A 21,414-nucleotide genomic window follows, 5' to 3' on the forward strand; every position below is an offset into this window, starting at 1 on the left:
CAGGTGGAGCCTGCGCGGTAGGCTGCGCTCGCAGCGTTTCATTAAATCCTGGGAACACGGGGAGAGCTTGAGGAGGGGCTGTCCAGGGACCTGGTGGAGCACTCGTCCGCGGAGGTGTTGAAGGAACGACGGGACGTGGCACTCAGTGCTCTGGTATGGTTGACAAGGTGGTGTTCGCTTGGACTCGGTGATGTCAGAGGTCTTTTCCAACCTGAACGATTCTGTGCTGCAGTAGCCACGAAGGGAAGGAACAGGGACTACGGTCCGGGATGTCGGGCTCGCCTCAGCGGGGAGGGCGGCGCTGAACACCTTTGTCCAGGCTCTAAGGAGCCCCGGCCGGGCCCTTGCGGTCGGCGCTCGGGCGGCTCGCAGGGAGCCGCGGAGGGCAGGGCGGCCGTGACCGTCCCGTTAGGGCGGCCGGGCCCTTCCCTTCCCCGCCCCGGCCCCTCCCGCCCCTCCGCCGCCGCCATGCGACGCGGCCGCCGCTGGGGGGCGCCGCGCGCGCGGGGCCGGTAGGGGGCGCCGGGCGCGCCGCCGGTCCGTGCAGCATGGCGGCGGCGGGGGCTGAGCAGACACAGCCAGAGCCGGCCGCCGGCCCCGCGCCCGAGGAGTCGTCGGACAGCGAACCGGAGCAGGAGCCCGGCTCCCTGCAGAAGCTCATCCGCAAAGTCTCGACGTCCGGCCAGATCCGCCAGAAGGTGCGTGCGGCGGGAGGGGGCCGCGGGCAGGGCCTCGGGCTCCTGGCGGCGCTGCGGCCGGCGCTGCCTCCGCGTTACGCTCGGTGCCGCCGCCTCTCCCTCCCGCCCGGCACGGTCCGCGGCACCGCCAGCCCGGGCCGCCGCTTTGGGAATTGCCAGAGACCCCCAAAGCTTTCCCCTGGGGCCTGCCACCGAGCCCGTCCCTCAGGGAGCTGCCGGTGATCCCCCACACGTCCTGCTCCGCTCCCCTCACAACGACCCCTCAGGGGTCTGCCTGTGACCACCTCACATCCGCCGAAGCGCCCCCCAGGGACTCGCCCATTTCCCCCCTTCCCCTTGTTGGCAAAATCTTAAATTGTAACAAATAGTGTCTGTGTAGAAAGGTTTATTTATCCCGTCGTTTTCGGTGACAGCCCAACCATCCCTCCGGGTCCTGCTGGCGACCCCCAGTCCGCAACACAGACTCCTGACAGCATCCCCCAACAACTCTCCAGGCACTTGTGAGCCCCAAAATGCCCCTCAGGGATCCCCATCATTAACTGTTTCTCAGGTGCCCGTTAACAGCTGCCCCCTAAATGCCCTTCAGTGTCAGCCAGCCCCCCACAAACTGCTCTCAGGGGCTCCTGGAGTTGCCCCCTGTGCCCTTCTGAACGTCTCCAGTTCCCTTCCCCAGCAGCCCGGCTTAGGCCAGCTTCTTCCCAGTGCCGAGGTTCAGACCTTCGTGGGAGCTTTACCCAGTTCAGTGATCAGTGTACCCAGGCTCAGCAGGACACTGTCTTACTTTTTTCCTTCCTTACCCTCTTTTCCTGTAATATTTTCTTGGAGTCATGGAGGCCAGATTTGAGCTCCTACTCCCTAGTGCTGCTCAATTTACCTGGTATTTGAATTGTCAAGGGCGTCCTCACCTCATGAAGCTGCATCTTCCCTTTTCTCCTCATGTCACAGTTGCTACAGGCTCCTTCATCACCTCTCCATGCCTTCTCTGAGAACCTCTACACATCCCAACCATAGCTCCCTGTCACAGTGTTCCATTATCACTTTCCAACACCTCCCTCCTTTGTGGTCCTGCACAAGTCACTGTCTCATCTTCAGAGCTCTGCTCTGGAACGTGCAGCCCTCATTCCCTGCAGTCATTGTGTGTGCCTTCCTCAGCATCTTCCCATCCTTTTTGTGCATCCTAATTTTCCCCATCTTGCACTGTGCTGTTTTAACTTTCTGCAGCCATATAGCAATATTTAGCTTTCTGTCTGGTGAATCAGTGATGTTACAGCTGGTTAGTCTTTGTTCCCAGCTTTGTCTGTCCTGCTTTGCCTTCCTGGTAATGTAACAGTCCTTCCCACCTGGATTCCCCTGGCCTAGTCATATTTTATCCTTCTGTGGCTCATCCTGAAACAGTAACGTCATTTTTACAGGCAGTAACAACATTCTGCAACTACAACCACAACTGTTACTGTAAAAGTAGATGTGAAGGTTTCCTTCAACCTTAGAGTGGGAACCATGCGTAGGAAGTTTCCCTTTTCTGTACTCTTTTTATTATAGCAGCATGATTTTTCTTTGTAGCCACTAAGCTCCTGTGTAACTCTTGGACTGTTGTCATGTGTTTCTACTTAGAAATACCAGGTTAGTTACTCTGTCATCATCTGCCTTGTGCTCACCTTGTCTCTGCAGCATGGTCAAGCACGGTGCAGCTGTGGGGATGCCAAAGCTTGCTCAGCACTGGTACTTCATCTCAGTGTTGCTGCTCTTGTACTCATAGCAAAGGAGAGTAAATGTATCTGCATGGTACAGTGTCTGAAACCTTATTCAAAGGGCTCTTTTTCGTGCTGGCTGGTTTGCCCTGCTTTCAAACACAGGACCTGCCATCATTCTGCTGCACATCATTGTTTGGCTGCATTGAAATCCCTGTTATGAAACCCCTGTGACAAAGTGCAGTCATACATGAGGACTGTGACGGGGCTGCTTCCTCCATCTGTGAGGTGCTGCTGGCACTGCCATTGGCTTCTTGAGCTGAGGCACTGCAGGGCTGGGCTGTGAGATGGTTCTTTTGACCACATCAGGAAACCCTCTAAATCTGTTGATGTTCTGTATCAAGCGGACTTTAGCTATGCTGTAGCACCAGGTGACTTAAACTGGTCTGTTACTCTGTTGTGAAAAAAATAAGCGTTTTGAGATGTTTTCCTGTATCCAGAGTGCTGAATATTAAGAATTTGGCTTGCTGGAGATTGGATTAACCTAGGGATTTTTTAACACCACTTGTGGCAGGGGTCTCATGAGGAAAGGAAGGAGGGATGCTGGGATGCTATAGTCTGTCTCCCTGGTGATGCTTGTGAGGAGAGCATGGTTACAAAAACTCTTGCTTGTAGCAGGATGTTAGAAATGCTAAGTTGAAAGGTGCATTGGGTTGTATTTTTGTTTGACTAAAGCAGAACATGTTCTCCCTATTTAATAATTTTCCCTGTTTTACATCACTTCTTGTGTCAGCATGGCTGGAAAAAGATAAAACTAGCCACTCGTATTATCAAACATAAGCATATTAAAAGCAAGGATTATAAAAAGGTATTGTCTACAGCTGTTAAGCCTTCTGTGTGTTAACCTGCCAAAAACCTTTGACTAAATAGAGTCAAATTTTCCAAGTAAGCCCAGGTATTATGGTATTCAGGACTGATTTGTTCTATTGCTTGTTGATGTCATTTTGGTTTGTCATTGTCTTTTCTGCATGCTGCTGCATGTATACTCTTTCCTTGCCCTTAGGGCAAGTAACAAAGGCAACTTTGTGGGTAATCATGGTTTTGATGAGACTTCGAGGAGCTTACTTCCTTTGTAAAGGCAGACCTAATTCTGAATTTGTCTGTTGAATGATAGAGTGCAGACTACTGTAAGCTGTAGAAGCTGTTGGACAGGTCTGTCAGTGACAGTAAGAGATTCAGGCAGACTTTTACTGTGGCCTGAGGATATAAATCTCTTCTGACCACATCTTTTGCTGCAGTTAGCTTAAGACCATGCCTGTAAGTACAGCTAAACCATGGAAGCTTACTGTTATCACAGCTTGAGTGCAAAATCTGTTGTGCCTATGGATTTCCTCAGAATTTACTTGTCACAGTTGCAAGCACTTTGAAGGTGTGTTTTCCTTCCTCTGGTCCTGCCATCTGTTTTCCTAAGAAATGCTGTAAAGTAAAGCTGCATGCTTGCAAGACCATAAAACTTGATTGAATTTGTCTCAAAGCCCAGGGATTGTCCAGCTGTGTTTGACTGGAGTATCTTGGTGTGGTAGTAGTGGAGCAAGTGGAATAATTTGGATGAGGACTGAGTTGTCGATGTGCAGGATCTAAAGGCAAATCACAGGTAACATCTCTTCAGCTGAAAACCCTGTCCCTTGTGAGGCAGCGGGCAGGGGAAGGAGAATTGGAAGGCTCCATTTTTGGAAAGTGAAGTACTCTGTTCTAACATATTTACTTGCTTTTAGCTAGAAAGAATTTTTGAGGCAGAGAAGAAGGTATAAGGAAAGCATGTTTAGCAGTCTTTTAATGATTATTATGGGGAAAGAATAAAGCCTCACATGGTCAGGTATAGCAGGTAATGCGAGTGCTCTTGTCTCAGCTGACTTGGAAGCAGAGGCTTATTTGTGTGCTTGATCAGCCATTTCAAGACCTGACAGACTTGTACCAGCATAAGGCTTCAGAGTGCACTGCTTTTAGCTCCTCTGTGGTCTCAGGCTGGTGTTGGTGCAGCTGCAGAAACTGTTGGTCAGTTAAGATTAGGTGTTTTTGAATAGGTAGGAATTAGGAAAGAGATGAAATGAACTAAGAGAAAGGAAGATGTATGTGAGGAGAGGCAACAGCTGCTAAGCAGTGCTGAGACCTCAGCTGGAACCAGCTGAAGTGTCAATGTCATCTCATCACTCGGCACGGACTGAGGCACAGGAATATCCAAAGTGGTCCTGGGAACTGAGGGTGTGAAACTGAGGAGCACAGCACCTTTTATAAGCTCTGACAGTGAAGTGTGCTTCTTCCTTTGAACTTGACCTTTCATTTTCAGCATCACATTACAACCCTCAGAAAGCTGAAGGGTGGATGACCAGGCCATCTTCCCGTTTCATTCATCAGTTCTGTGGGATTTCCAGCCTACCAGCTTTGGTATGTGGAACTCTCAGTTTGTTTACCAGACAGGATTTCAGCACCGTCCTTGGGTGGCATCAGGAGAACTTCTTGTTTAGACTAGTTCAGTCTGAGTTCTGTTTACTTTCACAAGCAATTTCTCTGTAGTATTTTAATTTTGTAGGCATTTATCATTGCCTTGAACTTTTTAAGACAAGTTTGTAGCATATATTTCACCAAAGTTGCAAACAGAGTGAGCAGCGCTCCAAGCTTTCTGGGAAACTGTCTAGCTCTGGTAGCAGAGATATGTCAAGTTAATTTATATTCTGAAAAGCAGTACAGATGAACTGGTGTTGAGCTTTATGTTGCAGTGGACAGACTGTTCAGTTTCTGAACTAGCACATTTCCCTTCTCTGTGCTGTATACCAGATACAGCTGATGCCTTTTGTGCTGTGGGAAGTTGTGATTCTCTTTCTGATCAGTAGCCTTGAGGTCTTGAAGCTACCCTGCAGCATAAAGGCAGAAAAACAGGGGGAAGCAAAATGTTTCTACTGGTTTTTGTGCAAGTTTCCAGAGAGTATTATGCTGAGTCCTCAGACATATGATAGGCAGCATGGGCAACTTGATGAAAGCTCATTTTGTTTCTTCTTGTATTGCCTGTTAGATAAAATGTCCATTTTATAGGTAAAGAAGTGTTATTTTTACTTCGGGAGGGCAAATGTTTTTAAGATTTCCTGAGATTAGACTGAGGAAAATGAGAAGTTTATTAGTTTGAATTACAAGTATCGAAAGAAGTATTATGATAAGAAGCAAAGCATTTCAGTAAAGCAACAGGGTAAAAGAAATAAGCAAAAAACGAGGAAAGAATTTTCAGGAATTCATTACTTAATTCATGTTCTGTCTGTGGCATCTTCCACTAAAGCATATTAAAATGTCTGTCTGGTTTTGTTTTGGTGCCTTCTGACAGGCTGTCGAAAGAAGACATTTTAGAATCTTCATGTGCCATAAATTGCAGTGGCTTATGGTTTAATTCAGGTAGAAACTGGAAACTCTTCACCTAAAAAGAGCGAGAACTTTTGAAAAAGGGAGGTTTTTGTGATTGAACTGAAACTGAACATATTGAGCACAGGTTTAAAGGTATGAATTTTCTTGGATTAACAGCATGAATATACTAGTTTCTTCTCTGAGCACCGAGACACAGGTAGGATTTTAGGCTGTATGAATGTTTCTGTCCCTACATTCTGTTTTGTGGGCACTTCAGACTCATCTGTTCTGACACAATTTGGGAAGCCTCCCAGCACTGTTTCCACTGGTGTGCAGTAAGTTTGCCTTGCTGCTGGAGAGTTTTGGATGCTGTATGAAAGCAACAGCTGTTACTTCCTTCTTAAAAAAAAAACAAAACAAAAACCAACAAACCCAAACTAAAAAACACCACCGCACAACAAAACAAAGCACAAAACCACACGTACTTGAAGCGTTTCTCATTCCTTCTAACTATAGATCAGGTTCCAAGAACTAAAGAGCTAACATTAAACTTCTGCATGTTTTGAGAGCATGGATTTACTTAGACCACACCGCTAAAAGGTTTCCAGGCTACTAATTATTCTTTCTAATAAAATTAGAGACAAAAAAACATAGGTATTGAATGTTTTGGTTTGATTGCTTGGTTTTTAAAAATAAAACTCAAGTAAAATATTTAGTCTTTTCCCCTGCCCAAAACCTTTTGTTACAGAAAAATTATCGCGTTTTTATTTTGGGGGAATACAGGATTATAAATGAAAACTGTGAAATGTCTATCTCAAGATTACCTGATTAGGAAATCCAGTATACCATGTGAGACATTGCATAACTTTGCCTTCTTTAATTACAAATCCAGTCTGATTCTTTCTGAAGTAGCAGCTGTATCTGCATATGTAAGAGAAAGCACAAATGAGATAAAGTTTTTCCCTATTCCTAGAAAGCTTAAAGTTTACCCTAGGTATTGGCTCAGCATCATTGGAAATTTTGCAGCACACTACTGTCCCATGTGAACGTGTGTTCCTCTTGGAACACGTGTTTTTAAGATCTCAAATGCACCAACCATTATTTAAAAGATATTTTATTACCTCTCCACTGAAACAGTTTTGTTCCCTGCTTTTTCTTCACTAAGTGGTTATTGCTTTTTGTTTCATTAAGGATGTATTGTCTCTTAAAGAAAGAAGGTGCTCCTGTTGGTACTGCAGCCCTGTGGGATAGTCATCCAGGGGTAGTTGAGCTTCAGGCAGAATAGCTGAGGCAGCAGCACTGTTCCACAGCAGCTGCCATGGTTTGTGGTCCCACCTCACACATTTCAAATAAAACACTTCAGAAAGTAATGAGCTTACAGTGTATGCCTTGTTCATTAGTGCTGCCCCTGTGCAGCAGCAGTGCAGTGCTTCCACAGGGTATGGAGCTTGCAGTCTGCAGGCCCTGGAGCACACCTGGACGTGAGAGCACTTACATAGAGGAGGAGGAGATCTGGAGCTGGCTGCCCTTCTCTCATCCAGAGAGGAAAAAGTTGGTTACAACATTACCACTTCAATTAGGCAATTGATTAGTGCAGGATTGCTTCATCTGGTTTTAGAGGAGAACATTTTGTTTCCTCACCGCCTCGTGAAAAGTTTTACATCTGATCACTGTACTGATGTTGTGGTTTGCCTTTTTTAGAAGGGAAATGCCCTCTTGATCACATAATGTTTGTATCGAGCACGTTGCACTTGAGACTTTCAAGCTTTAGTAAATTTATGCATGTAATTTTCTAGTGAGGAGAGGTGATACCACCTGCAGTTTACTGTAGGGGAAATGTAGATACATGCTTTTTATATCAAATACAAGAAATCACCCAGGGCATCCTGAGACCCGGGAACTGAGGTGGGTGATGCAAGCTCCAGATAAAGTCTTTCCCTGTGGGACAGTTGCCTTCAGTGGTCTTTGAATGACAGAAATGTGTCTGATAAAACAGGGAGGGTGAGCTGCCTGCTCTTGGAACTGCTCTCAGCTGAGGCAGGGTAGAGCACTCCGGAGAATGTGTAGGTCTATTATTGAGGTTTTATTAAAAATCAGTATCCTGGGAACTCATGCCAGCCCCTTCTGTTCTGTTCAGCTAAAAGTTAATAAAATGGTGTTCCCAGGGCTGTGCTCGTCTTTTTTGTTGTTGCTGGTGCTGATCAAGAAGTCTTGGCATGGTCAAAGGTATTTGCAGGACATTAAAACAGGGAAAGTGGAAAAACAAATTAAAACTTTGCAGTATCCTTTAAAAACTATGTTAAATAGATGAGGAAAAAAAAACTTAAAAGCATAGGTTGTTTAATACATAAATATGGAAAATCTGATTACGACAGTTGTTACAGATGAGATAAAAATAAATTCTAAGATACCTAAATATTAATTAAATGGCTGAAGGCCAAAAGCCGCTTTCTGCTCTCAACCTGTTTGAATACCAGTTGGAGTAAAAGGATGAGGATTTGGCTTTGCATCTACTAGTCCCTACCAAACAAGGCTCCTTGCAGAATTCAGTAGCAGAGGTGATGGGAATTCAGACACAGTGGCACAGTGGGAGGAAACTGTCTTTCTTCCAACCTCCTCAACACGAGGGCAGAGGATTCTGTTTTTCTTCCTCAAGGTATAACTTTCACTTTCCCATATCCTGAAGTTCTCTTACTGGTACTTGCTGCTGACATTTCCTTCCTGCTTGGCCAAGGTCTCCATGATGTTCAGCAGTGTGGGAAGGATGGGGTGGTTATGAGTGTGAGGATGAGATCCACAGCTGCACTCTGCATGTGCTTTCCCATACATTCGCTGTTCTGTGCTCACACTGGTCACACTCCCCGGTCTGGTACTCACATGTGAAATGGCCCTGACAGCCCACTGGTGAGTGCCTGGCTCCTTCTGCCTGCTGGTGAAGAGGATGGGGGGGGACTTAGACACCTGTTTTTTGGTAGTAACTTGTCTCTCTGAATGAATTAGAGTGTGACTTAAGCTATGGGGGTACAGGCTGCAGCATTAGAGGTTGCTGTCTACAAACTATGATTCCAAATGAGGTTCTATTACTGTGCCTCAGCAGCACAGCCATGTGTTTCTGAGTTCAGACAGGGGATTCTGTGGTGCTGGTGCATAGCTTGTGACAGGCATACCTCAGGAGGTTTTACAGTAGGTAGCGTTTTGACATTTTTTGTGCATAGGGAAAATGCCCAAGGAAGGGATGTAGTAATGTATCTATAATTTTAGATGGTAGAAAAAATAACAGACAAACTTTTCATGTTTGTCCTGAAATGTATAAAGTTCACATTTAATTAGTACCCTTTACAAATTTCTTTCATTCCAAAATTTTTAGGTAGCTATTAAACTGTTGCCTTTTTGGCTGTAGTTGTCTTTGTGGATGGATTTGAGCCTTTATCTTCCACTTCTACTGTAGTTTGACTGGCGTTTTGTGCTCAGTTTCCCTCTTGTGATATATGTTTTTGGGAAGGATGCTGGAAGCCTATGGAAAGCATCCTGAGGCTTAAGCTGTTATTGTGCGAGGAGTTGTCCAGCTCCTAACTCATACTGAATCAGTGTACTGATGTGTTTTTCATTCTCCCTTCTAAGTAGCTGACCAGAATATTCATCTGTTTTTAGTACTTTTCTTGGCTCTCTCTGACAAAGTTCATTTTACCAAGGAGCTGTGCACTAATGTGCTGTATGTTGTATTTCCTTCCCCATATACATTTTTGCATGCTCTCAAATTGTTTTTCGTTTGATAATTTGTTCACTTTAGATCTGTGACTGTGCATCCCTTTTAGGAGAGTTGTTCAAAATAGTAGCAGCTGAATCTGGTATTGAAAGAAGCTGGTTCAAAGACCTGTTTTTTGTTTATTGGCTGCAGCATTAACTAATGAAGAATGAAGTGTTTGACCATTTATCTGTGCCAAGGCAAATGTAAGCCTTTTCAGTATTTATTTGATACCAGCTCCTGTTTTGCTGCAGATCTGGAGAATGAGCGTACATTACCTGTTTCAGTGACATCTCAGCTACTCCATGAATAGGTGCTGTGTTCTGCTCTGGATTGTGCCATCTGAGGATCTGCAGAAGGCTGTAGGAGAGCTGTCAGCCATGCTTGCCTCAGTCTCCACTGAGTGTGCTGAGTACAGCTCATTCAGCAGGGCTGGAGGTTACAACAGAGAATTGGGAGGATGATTATTAGGGGAGTTTTCTCAGGCTTTCCAATGTGATTGTACAAAGGTCTGTAACGTTGTAATGCTCAGCTTCTGTTAGAGGGCCTCTGACTCACTGCCCCAGCTTCTATTTTGACATTTGATTCCAGCTCTGATTTTCTTTTTTTTTTTCTCCTCACTTCTTCTGTGAGTTCTCATAATGTCTTCCTCTTTTCATACCAGTGAAAGAAGTCTTAATGTAATTTTCACTTTTTCAAGAGCAAAGTGCATTTAGTGTAGAATTCCCAAGCAGGACTATGCAACCTGTAATTACCTTGTTCTCCCTTATAGATCTGTATAGCTCTCTGTGTGTCCCATCATTAGAATTGCTTTACTTTACTGATCCAGATTTCCCCTCTCCAAGCTTCCTGGAGTTCATTTCCAGGGTGTGACCACTGTCTGGTGGAAGGATGTTGCTCTCAGATTAGCTTGTTAACCCCTACCCTTTTGACATTTCATGTCTTATTCTGTGGAGTTGGTTAGATTTATTCCTGTAGGGGTTTTTTTGCTGGATTACTGTGTTTTATTTGATTTCTAAATATTAATTAGTTTCATGTTTATGACCGTGGAGAGTTTTTATGACGGCAGCTGCTAAAACTGTTTTACCCACAAGGTACGGCACTCAGACTTGTACCTGCCCTAGCACAGCAAGACTGTATGGCTATGTTTAAGCACCTGCAGACCTACTTCTATCCTTTTTGTCATGGCTTAAAATCAGTGACTCAGTGAGGTTGTTTGAGGTGCAGCTACCTGTAAAATTCCCTAGTAAGCGTATATAAAGATAGCCCAGTTCTGCATATGTTTTTGCATTTTGTTTTTTCCTCTCTGCATTTGGTTCTTTGTTTAGTCAATTATTTGTTGTTTGGCATCAGTGTTTTGTGGTGCATACAGATTAAAGCTGTGTGTGTCCTAAAGTTTTGACATTCTGGAGACACATGATAAACAGAGAAATCCACATGCTGGGGACTTCTGGTTTGGGATTCTTTAGTCGCTATTTAGATAGCTTTGTATCATTTTGCTGTTACCTTGTACATAGGCCTTTCTCTGGATTGGAAAAATGTGTCAGTAATTCTTGTTTTAGATATGCTGCACTGAGTAATTGCCCCTAAGAATATGTTATGATCTCAGCAGTGAAATAAGTTGCATTGTTCTTCCTCTGTCTCTATCAAACATGGTTTGGAGCCTCCCTGTGCTGAGGGACACTTGCCAGCCTGACAGCTGGACACACTTGATAGTCACCCTCAGTCTGGCTAATAGGACTTATTTTCCAGATTAGGAAATCAGTTTTATCAAGAGCCCTACTTCCAAATGGGGCAGTAGGTTTAAGCTTCAGGAAATGATTGTCTGCTCCTGTTTCACTTGGTGAGCAGTACTATGTGCAGGAGAACAAGGGATGTAATCTGAAAGTAGCTGAAATCTGACGTGATCCTTCCTAACTTCTAGTAGAGAACCACTCATGTTATCAGTGAAGAAAGCACTTAATCTATGTAGGCTGTCTCTGACCTCCTGACGTGAGTTACGGGATGCAGAGACACCTCAGGTGAGCAGTGCTGCCAAAAACACAACTGTATCTTGCTGGTTTTCTGAACAGCTCCTGTTAATCTTTTTGGTTTCTTATTCTTAAAAGGCCGGAAGGGGAAACAGTGAAGCACAAGGCTCTCTTTTAAGTTCTTTTTTTAAGTCCTCTGAGTTGTTTGAAACCATTCCTGTTGAGGTGAGTGGCAAAACTTTTCTTTTGTCTGTTCAGGATTAGACCTGAACCCTGCACCCATTTTGACAGGAGAAATCTGAGAGCATATTATTGCTCTTCCTAAATGTCAAGTTTTGAAAGAGGATGAGCTGGGGGAGGGTTGTGTATTGCTTGCCATAAACTGATTTTTTTTCTGCAGGAAGTTGCTGTTCTTCAAGGCCAAAGATAAATACTAATATGTTAGAAATTTCCTAGGCCTTGCCTTTCAGTTATCTAATCTTGTTCTTTTCAGACTTCTTAAGACACTCTGCTATGTGCAGTGTTGCTTTAAATTGTCGGTTTGTTCAGTAACCTTTTTTACACTGACTTACAATATGATAAAAGGGATCAGTGTTGAAACCAGTAGCACATCATTTTACACTTGATCCAAGAAGATAATTCATTTTTCTCATAGTGTTATCTGCCCATGGAGTGCCATGCCACAGGACACCACACTGGAAAGGGACTCAACTGGATAGAAAACAGTCTGCATAGTTCCATTGCAAACAACTTTAGTATTTATTCTGGATAGGATGTGCATAATTAAACCTCATAATGTTTCAGGCAGTAGTTTTTCCCATAGGATCCAATATATTATACTAAAAATAGATTTAACACTCTCTTTTCATTATGGGAGAAGCAGTTTCACTTTTCTCTTGATGTATTACGTCCCCAGTAATCTGATCAGAGTAGATCTTCAGTTAAAAATCTACAGACAGGCTGGGGAGCAGAAGTAACTGTTCACCTCCCCACTGTTATTTCATTTGTGTCACTTTGCAGTCAGGTCCCTTCCCCAGTTCATTTTCTGCAGCTGCATTCCTCTGCAAGTAACAAGTCCTTTGGCTGGAAAGTCAACATAGAGGAGGAGAAAGGCAGCGATGTCTACATCATTTTATAAAGTCATCTTGATCTTATCTCCAGCCCTTTCCGCCCAAACCCACCAAACTGTGCTGAGCTGAGTGCCTATAAATAGCCCAGCTGCTCTCATGCAGAGATGGGCAGCGCTGAACCAGAGGCGTGTTTGCTGTGAGCAGAACGAGCGCTCCTGCTCTGGCCTTTCATGTCTGAGCTGGGTAGCTGTGAGGTTTTCTATAGATAGAGCCTGGAAATGACAGAAACTGCTGCTTAGAGCAGGGCAAGCTGACCTCTGCAAGTGTTGCCTTTTGGTAAAAAAAAAAGAAAAAAAAATTTAAATAAACCCCAAAAAACCCCCGGGGTTTAAAAGAGGAATGGAGAAATGGAGGAATGCATGTCTTGTGCAGAGGTGAGTGAGCCCAACTGAGTTGAGGGAGCAGGCGGGAGCGCTGGGAGCTGAGGGACAGCAGAGGCATTGTTTTGCTAAGAGTTACTGTGCTGGTGGGCTGGGCAAGAGTTTGGCTAAAGTGATGCTGCCTTTGCCTGGGATGTATAAAGGCTGTAGCTGACCCCAGTTTAACCATAGCTGTAAATAAGCATAGCAACAGAGCTGTGAAATCTCCTCCTGTAAGTTGCTGTTTTTTGATCAGCCTTCTGGCTGACTTGATATCTTTGGACTTTTCATCCCAGGAGTCTTCCCCAGGATTTTTAGTTCCTCTGATTTTGGTTCAGGGCTTTGTAGAGTTCAGTAGCTGCTTTCTCTGACTCATTTTTTATTTATATGTGTTTTTTCCCAGAGAATGCAAAAATCACTCCATATTTCTGTCTTAAGCTGGAAAATCTGCCACTTTCCCATTTTCTTCCCTGTAAGAAAATGAGCTGCAGAAATGTATGATTTCTTTAGCGTGGTAATTTGGATGCTGGTATTTCACATTTCTCTTTGATTACTCGGGTGCTGGAGGTTGAAATAACTTGTGAGAGAAATATATGTTTTAGTGGGTTTCCACAGAGTTGGCAAGTGCTGTTTGTTCCACTTGACAGATGAGGGATGGAGACACACAGAGTGAAAATTGCTTTATTGGGAACTCATAAAAAGTCCATGGCAGAATGCATGAGTGAATGCATCTTTCCTGGTTCCAGGTGAGTGCCTTCAGCTCTGGCCTTGCCTGCAGGGTTGTTTCAGTGAGGGATGCTGTTTGGTCAGTCTTTGCACTCCATTTTCTCTTATGCTGAAGCTTCAGCTAAGATAATGTCTGAGTTTTGGATTATTTATGTAACACCAGCTCTGAGGTGGTTTAACTTTTTGTTTCTTGGTATTGCTGTAGTTTAACTGTATTTGCTGTTTAACTTCTGGAGCCTAAAGCCAGGTGCTTTATGGTTTCTTAGAGTGTGTTCCTACTCCTGTGTTCTGTAAAAACAAGTGCCAGGATGCCTTTCAGTGACTGCTTCCGAGCGGTGGGGAGCTGGTGTGGCAAACAGCCATTTTCTTATAGGAGCTTAATCCTCAGTTGTGCTTTTTTGTCTTCTCTTTTCATTCTGCTGGAAGTTCTGTGAAGTTTGGCAATTCCCAGTTGAAGCAGGCACACTAAGATGGTGTTTACCTGAGCACTAGCAGGTATTTCTTCCAGCGTACAGGTGGCTTTGTGAAACAGACCACTGGGAAGCGTTGAGACTTGGGGTTTGCTGACCTTGGAGCTGACCAGGGCCCAGCATCCAAGGCAGATGATGTTCTTCCAGGAGACATGGGAGGTCTCCCTCTTTTCTGTTTCCCAATACAGTGGAGGAAGATTGTAGTGGCTTCTATATCCAACAGATCTCTTTGGAATCTGGTGGAATGCAGAGCCTACTCTTTCCCGGCTGATTTGTGAGTAGAGGCTTCACCGGTGGTCCAGACCCTGTGATCTCTCAGGCCAATTTGAGGATAGCTCAGTCTAGCAAAAGAGAAGCATGTATTGTCAGGCGGATGTTTCTCCTTATAGTCAGCATTCTTTTCGAAGTGGTTTTTGAGGAAGCTTTGAGCTTGGCAAAGGCCAGTGTATGTGGAACGTATCAAAATCCGCAGCTGTTCCAAAAATTAAAGACACACATTAGAAATATATATAGCATTTTAAAAGCAACTTTAATGCCCTGGAAAAGAGTTCTAAAATGAACTAAACCCTGTGGATCAGTAAGAGTATTTTTTTCTGTGCTGTAGTAGTGTGGCAGTGTTGATTTGGTGCTGTTTGGGAATTGATACTTATCAGCAATCTGGCTGTTACAAACCTGAATTCCATTAAGACCTCTGGTATCTTAAAGCTGTGTTATTTTCCTACCACCAAGATACAGAATAACCTGTCTTACAAGATTGTCAGAGCATTTGTGTCCTGTGTTTTAACTGAGTGTTTATCATGTTGACCTCTCTGAGCAAGAAATAGGTTCCTGCAACTCTTTTGGGGAAAGAAGTAAGTTTCTTCTTGTACCAAGGCATGACATAACACTGCTTGTAGCTCCTAGGCAGTATTTACAAACAGGAATTTGGGGTTGGACATTCAGCCCTGATTTTTTTGCCTTTTGTCTTTCTGAGCTGCAATTTTTGATATTATTTTCATGTAGCTGTTGGTATTCAAACCTGAATGAAGTGCATGTGGATTAAATCTATACTCCCACATTTGCACAGTATATGAATGAGCATATGAGCCTTTGTATGCTGGTATGTCAGTCTAGTTACAAAACAGTTAAAGAAAAAAAGTCAGTGTGCATAGACAGTTTTGGCACTGCAGCCCTGGGAAATGGCAGCTGGCCAGAGAGTACCGCGGCAGGGCCAAGACTATCTGAAGAATACCAAATGCTGATGTTGGATATAGCCCCATCTTTGCTCTGGTTTCACTCTTCACCCCCTTGCAGCTTGCCACCTCTGTGCCAGGTAGATGCTGATTCACAAGGCACAGCTGGAGGTAGAGACAGATACCCTGGGTGTGTATGTGCTGGTGATCAGATGCCAATTAAATGAAAGGTGCAATTACCTGTGACTGAAATCCGACCTTGGTGAGTTTAACTGTTACACTCCCTGAGTCGCTGTTAGATTCGAAGTGTTCATTCAGTTTTAAGTTATTTATCTTCTTTGGTATCGTGATAGCACTGGAGACAAGGGTTCAACCACACCACAGTGTGGGTTGTGTGTTCATGAGTTTTATCTTGTGAAGGCTGCTCAGTTTTGCTGAATTAATATCTGTGAAATGCTTCCAGCAGAGGGCACTGAGGTTATTTCATCTCCAGCTCCAGTTGTTCCGCTATGGGTGTGTGCTGGGGGAGCAGAAAACATGCCTGTGGGTAAAACCTGTGCTTCACCCCTCTCTTCTGATGCTTTTGTAGACTGTCATAAAAGAGGGGATGCTGATGAAACAGACCAGCTCCTTCCAGCGCTGGAAGAGACGATACTTTAAACTGCGAGGACGGACGCTCTACTATGCAAAAACTGCTAAGGTAAGGTCCTGACAGTACCTGTGAGGCCAAGGAAGGAAGTCAGTAGAGGGTCCTTGGAGGCAGATGGGTGTCAGCCCTCAGCAGAGAAAAGAACTCTTTAGGCACTGGTCTTCAGGCTTTGTAGCTGCTAGAAGATGCCTGTGTTTTACCTCACACTTGGAAATCCATGGTTTTGAAGTGAAGCATCGTGTAGACCTATAATACTGATTTTTTCCTCATTTTTTCTCCCTTTGGTGCATGTTAGTAGGGAATGGACTCTGAACAGTAGAAAGAAGAGAATATGAGTGAAAAGAGAAAGTGCAGTAGACAAGCAAGGCCAGAATTTGTGAAATCAGAGCTGCTATGCGTCTGGTTTAGAATGCTGCTAGTCAACTAGATGTAAAACTGTCTCCTTTCACAAAAACAAAACCTACAGTTATTTGGTGTTCTTTTAAAATAATCCTTCAATAAAAATAAAATAATTGTGTTCACTGTCTGAAGACAGGCCAGAGTGATCCCCAGTGTATGGAAGTAGGCTTCCAGGTCCTTGATGTTGTTGGTGCTGTGTCTTTCCTTCAAATCATAAAAGGCTGTGATATGGAGCATGCTAGGCAGACTCCTTTTGAGTCTGCTGCTTTTATATTGGATTCAAGAATTTATTGAGATTTTGAATTTTTTCTTTGCAGTCCATTATTTTTGATGAGGTGGATCTCACAGATGCCAGCGTGGCAGAATCCAGCACAAAGAATGTCAACAACAGCTTCACGGTAGGACTTTTTGCATTATTTTCTGTTCTTCTTGCATCTTTTCCCCACATCCCATTTCTTTTGCAGAGTTGAAAAACACCTGAGCAATCTTCACAGCATCTTTAACAAAAAAATAAAAAAAGTATTAAACTTACTTTTCTTACAATATGATAACTCATATTTGTGCACATGGGAAATTCCCTCAGGGAAATACCTCAGGTTACTATGTATTGTGCTAAGACTTGGCATTCAGGGATTTTCTTGCCTATAAACTAAGAGGGCTTGGTAAAACCTGTTTGCAGAGTGGGACATAAAAATTTGTTCTGCTGAGGGAATTAGAGGTGATGTTCATGTTTATGCTGGAGATCTTGCTAAAGGAATTTAGTTTTTCCCATAGGCATTAAAATATGTAAACTTCTTTCTCTGGCTTTATTTGTGTGTATCTGTGTGTGTGTTTATCTATGCATGCTATATATAGTGGGAAAGCAAAAGGAGGAACAGAAAGAAATAGCACAGAAATAACTGTGGGATTGTTCAGGATACTCATTAGATGTGGAATGTCTGCTAAGTAGTTGCAGTCTGGAAACATGGTGTCCCTACTTCATTTTCTCCAGGCTCAGAAACTAGGAGGAAAAATGGTTGTATTTCTAAGGTGTAGGTGTCGTGCAAGCTCCAATTTGGAGGAACACCTGGTGTGCAGAAAAAAGCGTCAGTCCTGCAGGGTGAGTGTCGAGCTGGTGAAGAGCAGCAAAACTCCACACAGCTCCTGAGGGGCTCAGAACTGATGAGGAAGAAGGACTAGGGAAAGGATGTGTTGCACTAAGGCAAGTTGAAGTGGGGAGCAATCCAGGTGGAGGTAGGAATTCCTCTTTGTCCTGTAGCTGGTGACCAACACTGAGCAGTGTGCCTTGTACTGCAACAGGAGTGATCTGCTTCTTTAAGCATCTACCAAAGGACATTTCTTTTGTGTAGCTGTAGCTTTTGCCCTTGCAGTGCCTGTGTCCAGGTAAAACCCCCAACACCTTCCCAAAGCTTAAAATCACTTTCTACATCCATAGTTGGACAGGTAGGAGGCACATATGGATATGGTAAATAAGTGTTGAAATCAGGTGTCAACGTATCAGGTTTATGCAGTGAGTTGAGTAGGAGATCTGTTTTCAAGAATGTGATGTTATTTACCTGTTAATTGAGCATTTTATCCTGGATCTTGCTTCAGATTTCTCAAATATAAATAAGGACTTATTTTTCAGGTAAGTGTACTGTTGCAATGCTGCTTACTGTTGTAGTTGGGAGAGATCTAATATCCATCAGGAAGACTGTGTTAGGGACAGAAGGAAGTAGTGTATTTGCTCTCTCAGATTGCCCCATCCGAGTCAAACAGTGAAAAGTTATTTCCAAGACTCTGGTATCAGGCTCTGCCAGTCCCTGCCTTCCCTAGCTGATAAAAGGTAAAGACTTACCTTGAAATTCAAGCAGGTACAGTTTGCACTGTCTCCAGTTGAGCAGTGTATCATGGGGCTTAGGTAAATTCAAGAAAAACAAATTTCCCCTTAATTTCTATCTGCTTGTTCTGTCGTGGCTTGTGGAGGTGCTTGACTCGTTTACCTTGAGCTCTAAAAACAGGAAACCAGAAGGTGCCTAATCTTGCTCTCTTACATCATTACTGTCAATACTTTGGATTCCTTGTAGTCATGCAGTTTTCTGTTGGTTTCCTTTGAGACCACTTGGCTTCCCCTCTGTATCTTCCTTTCTAAAATTCATAGCTCTTTGATGCATTTTTACCTGTTTCAAATCAGTGGGTTGTATGATTTGAGTTTTTCTTCTAAACTGAAAATATGTAGCATTTGGTGTTGCAAGCAGGGTTTTAGATGTTCTGGTTTTCTTTTAGGTTTTCTGTTTTCTTCAATGGAGACTGGTGCTTGTGGATTTATAAAAGAATGGTTTCTTTCTGAGAAAACTTAGCCCTGTCCAGGCATCTGTACTGCCTAATGTATAGATTCTGCAGGTCAGGTTGCCTGAATGACACCCCTAAGTTCCTGACATAAAGACAAACAACAAAAACATCAGATTAACCACTTAGAGGAGCAATCTTTATCCAAAACAAGAGGTAATAAGGGGAGCAGGTGGTGAAAGTACGTTGAGGAGCATGGGGAGCATCATCATGAGAGGAGAAAACCAGAGCATAAAGCCAGCAAAAGTTGTGCTGCATGGATAAAGGAATAAGGTTAAAAAATAGCTGTCAGTAACCTTTGACATAGGACATGACTGACAGGTAATTTGTTTGCTCTCAGCAGAAAGGAGAGCAAGAAAAGTGAGTTTTAAGACACAGAGCTCTTCCTCTAAAGAATGTGTGGAATAACAAATTCACCGTGGTTTATTTGGTTGATCTTGCATAGATTTCCTCAGTAAGTATATCCTGTTTGCAGTGGAGTCACTTTTCAGGACTGCTACCAGAGTTAATGGATAGATAACTATACAATGGGCTGGGAGTATGTGACATGTGGTGTTTTTGAGCTTACGATGTTATACAGCTCCATTCCCTGATGTGTAGCAAAAACCTTTTGTTTAGCTTTGTTCCTTTAGGTTAGGCAGTGTGGCTGCAGAGATATTTAACAGAAACCTCTGGGAACAAATCTTATAGCAGCTCCATGCCAGAGCTCTCTTCTCTCGTTAGACCTCTAGGTGTGGTATTTGCTGGTTCTGTCACATCACTGCCATCTCTGTCCTTGGGAGTCAGCTGTCTACAAGATAAATTCTTCTGGGATATCTGGACTGTGACGGATGTCTTCTGTGTATGATCCCTTGGTACATGGTGCACAGATCTCTCCCCAGTGCCTTTTCCTAGGGTTGCTGTCTTCCACAGGGCCTTAGAGAAGATCTACTGTGGCACAAATGCAATGATAAGTGCGTTGTCCTGGTAGTTCAGGACCCTTCCTTTTAGCCTCAGCGTTGGATAGGTGAGGTCAGAGCCTGACCCTGATTTCTGAGCAGTGCTTTCTTAGCCATACCCTCAAAACCTTTTGTGCTTTTTAAAAAGCAGATGATTTGGGATCACACTGGGTGCATTGGATCTTCCCACTGAGACACTAGCTCTTTCCATGAACAGTTTTTTCTGGACAATGCTGTTTTGCCATAATGTGATTTTATACGGTGCCCACATGATGGACTAGCCTGCAGTTCTGTGAGGAGCATTAAAAAAAATCTGCAATGAGGATGACTTCCATACTTTAATCTGGAATATTGTGCTGGGAAGCCTAGGTTTTACTTATCTCTGTCTCAAAATGATCTGCTTTACCTATGTCATGGACCTGAGCCATCCATCATGCCTGTTCTCTCCTGCAACACCTGCAGGGTCTGGAGGACACCAATAACTTTCTTGCTTGTTGCTTAGGTCAACACTTTGCCATCACAACTGTCCCCTCAAAAGTCTTGGAAAATACTTTGGATTGTCTCCTTTGGTGCAGTTTTGTAAATGTTTGTGTGATGAACAAATTCCTCCTCAGACTGGTGTAAGGGCTGAAGATCTGCTCTTTTCTACATGGTGCCAACTGAGTTAAACCTGCTGCCTTCAGTGTAGTTGGTACAGTTAAAGAAGTGATTCCTTATCAGTTCATTGATCCTCTCCTGCTTTGTGGAGGATTTGTATAAAGTATGTACTCTTTAACACTAGTCAAAAATGCCTGTCATCATCAGGGCCTGGAAAGGACATAATATCTTCCCAGGTACATATTTTGTGTTCCAGTATGATTCTTACATGGTGGTTTGGTAAATGTTTTCCAGTTATTGCTACCAAATGGTGGTGTGGACTTTCACCCTCATTCACATAACATGAATTACATCTGATTCAGAGCTTTGAGGTCCCATAGAAGAAATATCCTCTGTGTGGAGAGGGAATTTTGTGTAGTTTGGTTTCTTCTTTCTGGTGCTTTGGTGAAACGGAGTCTGGTTCAGAGCACGTTTTTGAGTGCCAGGAGCTATGTGAGTGACCCCTCCTCCTTAGTTAAAGGCTCTTCACTGGAAGAGGTGGAGCTTGAGCTCCTGAGCTCCTGTAAACCCTTTTTTGTTGGGAAGTACCTCTCAGCTCAGCCGCAGACAGGAAACAGCATATTATTACAGTCAGAGCCTGCCTCTCTACTTCATTGCCGTCAGAAGGAAACTTATCCCAGCTCCTCCTTAAGCAGGCGGCTAATCAGCTTGTGGCAAGTGCTACGTAGCTCAGAGAGACTGACCACAGACGAGACTAATCCTTGCATGTCAAGCAATCTGTTCAGGTTTTTTTCTGAGGGAGTAGGCCGCTCTGGACACTAGTTTAGAGGAAGATTGAACGTGAAAGGTAAGAGCAGGAATGTGAGTTTTTTGGATTGAGCGCTGGGAAATATGGCACCTGTGCCAGCATAACAGATATCAGAAGCTCAGGTTCTTTGGAATACGTTTGCTACAAGCTCTTACTGTTCACGTGTTCTCTTCTGAGTGGATTTATGTAGATGTTTTCTCAAGAAGAGTAGTAAAGGGAAATGTGCCTGCGGTGCTGTTGGAAATGCTGCACCTAGTTAAGAAATACTGTTTATTAACTGATGATTCACCCTGACCAATGTCCCAGGAGAGAGGAAGTATTCAGGTTAGAATAATACCTCTCTTACA

General features: G+C 43.7%; 1 protein-coding gene across 4 annotated transcripts in view; it reads left to right on the top strand.

The window, feature by feature from the left end:
* Positions 1–72: 72 nt before the first annotated feature.
* The window catches only part of DGKD (diacylglycerol kinase delta), a 59,337-nt gene continuing 37,995 nt past the window's right edge, over positions 73–21,414 (top strand). Inside the window, exons 1-4 of one of the 4 annotated variants that reach the window (XM_033069243.1) lie at positions 611–698; positions 2,259–2,318; positions 15,938–16,048; positions 16,714–16,794. In XM_033069243.1, the coding sequence (XP_032925134.1) occupies positions 15,956–16,048; positions 16,714–16,794 (174 nt within the window). In that variant the 5' untranslated portion in view covers positions 611–698; positions 2,259–2,318; positions 15,938–15,955. Of the gene's footprint in view, positions 154–535; positions 699–2,258; positions 2,319–15,937; positions 16,049–16,713; positions 16,795–21,007; positions 21,107–21,414 lie in introns of those variants that run through there. The other 3 variants (XM_033069245.1, XM_033069242.1, XM_033069244.2) reach the window with 3 other exon arrangements.

Source organism: Catharus ustulatus, chromosome 10 (assembly GCF_009819885.2).
Source record: "Catharus ustulatus isolate bCatUst1 chromosome 10, bCatUst1.pri.v2, whole genome shotgun sequence".
Classification (NCBI taxonomy): Eukaryota; Metazoa; Chordata; class Aves; order Passeriformes; family Turdidae; genus Catharus; species Catharus ustulatus.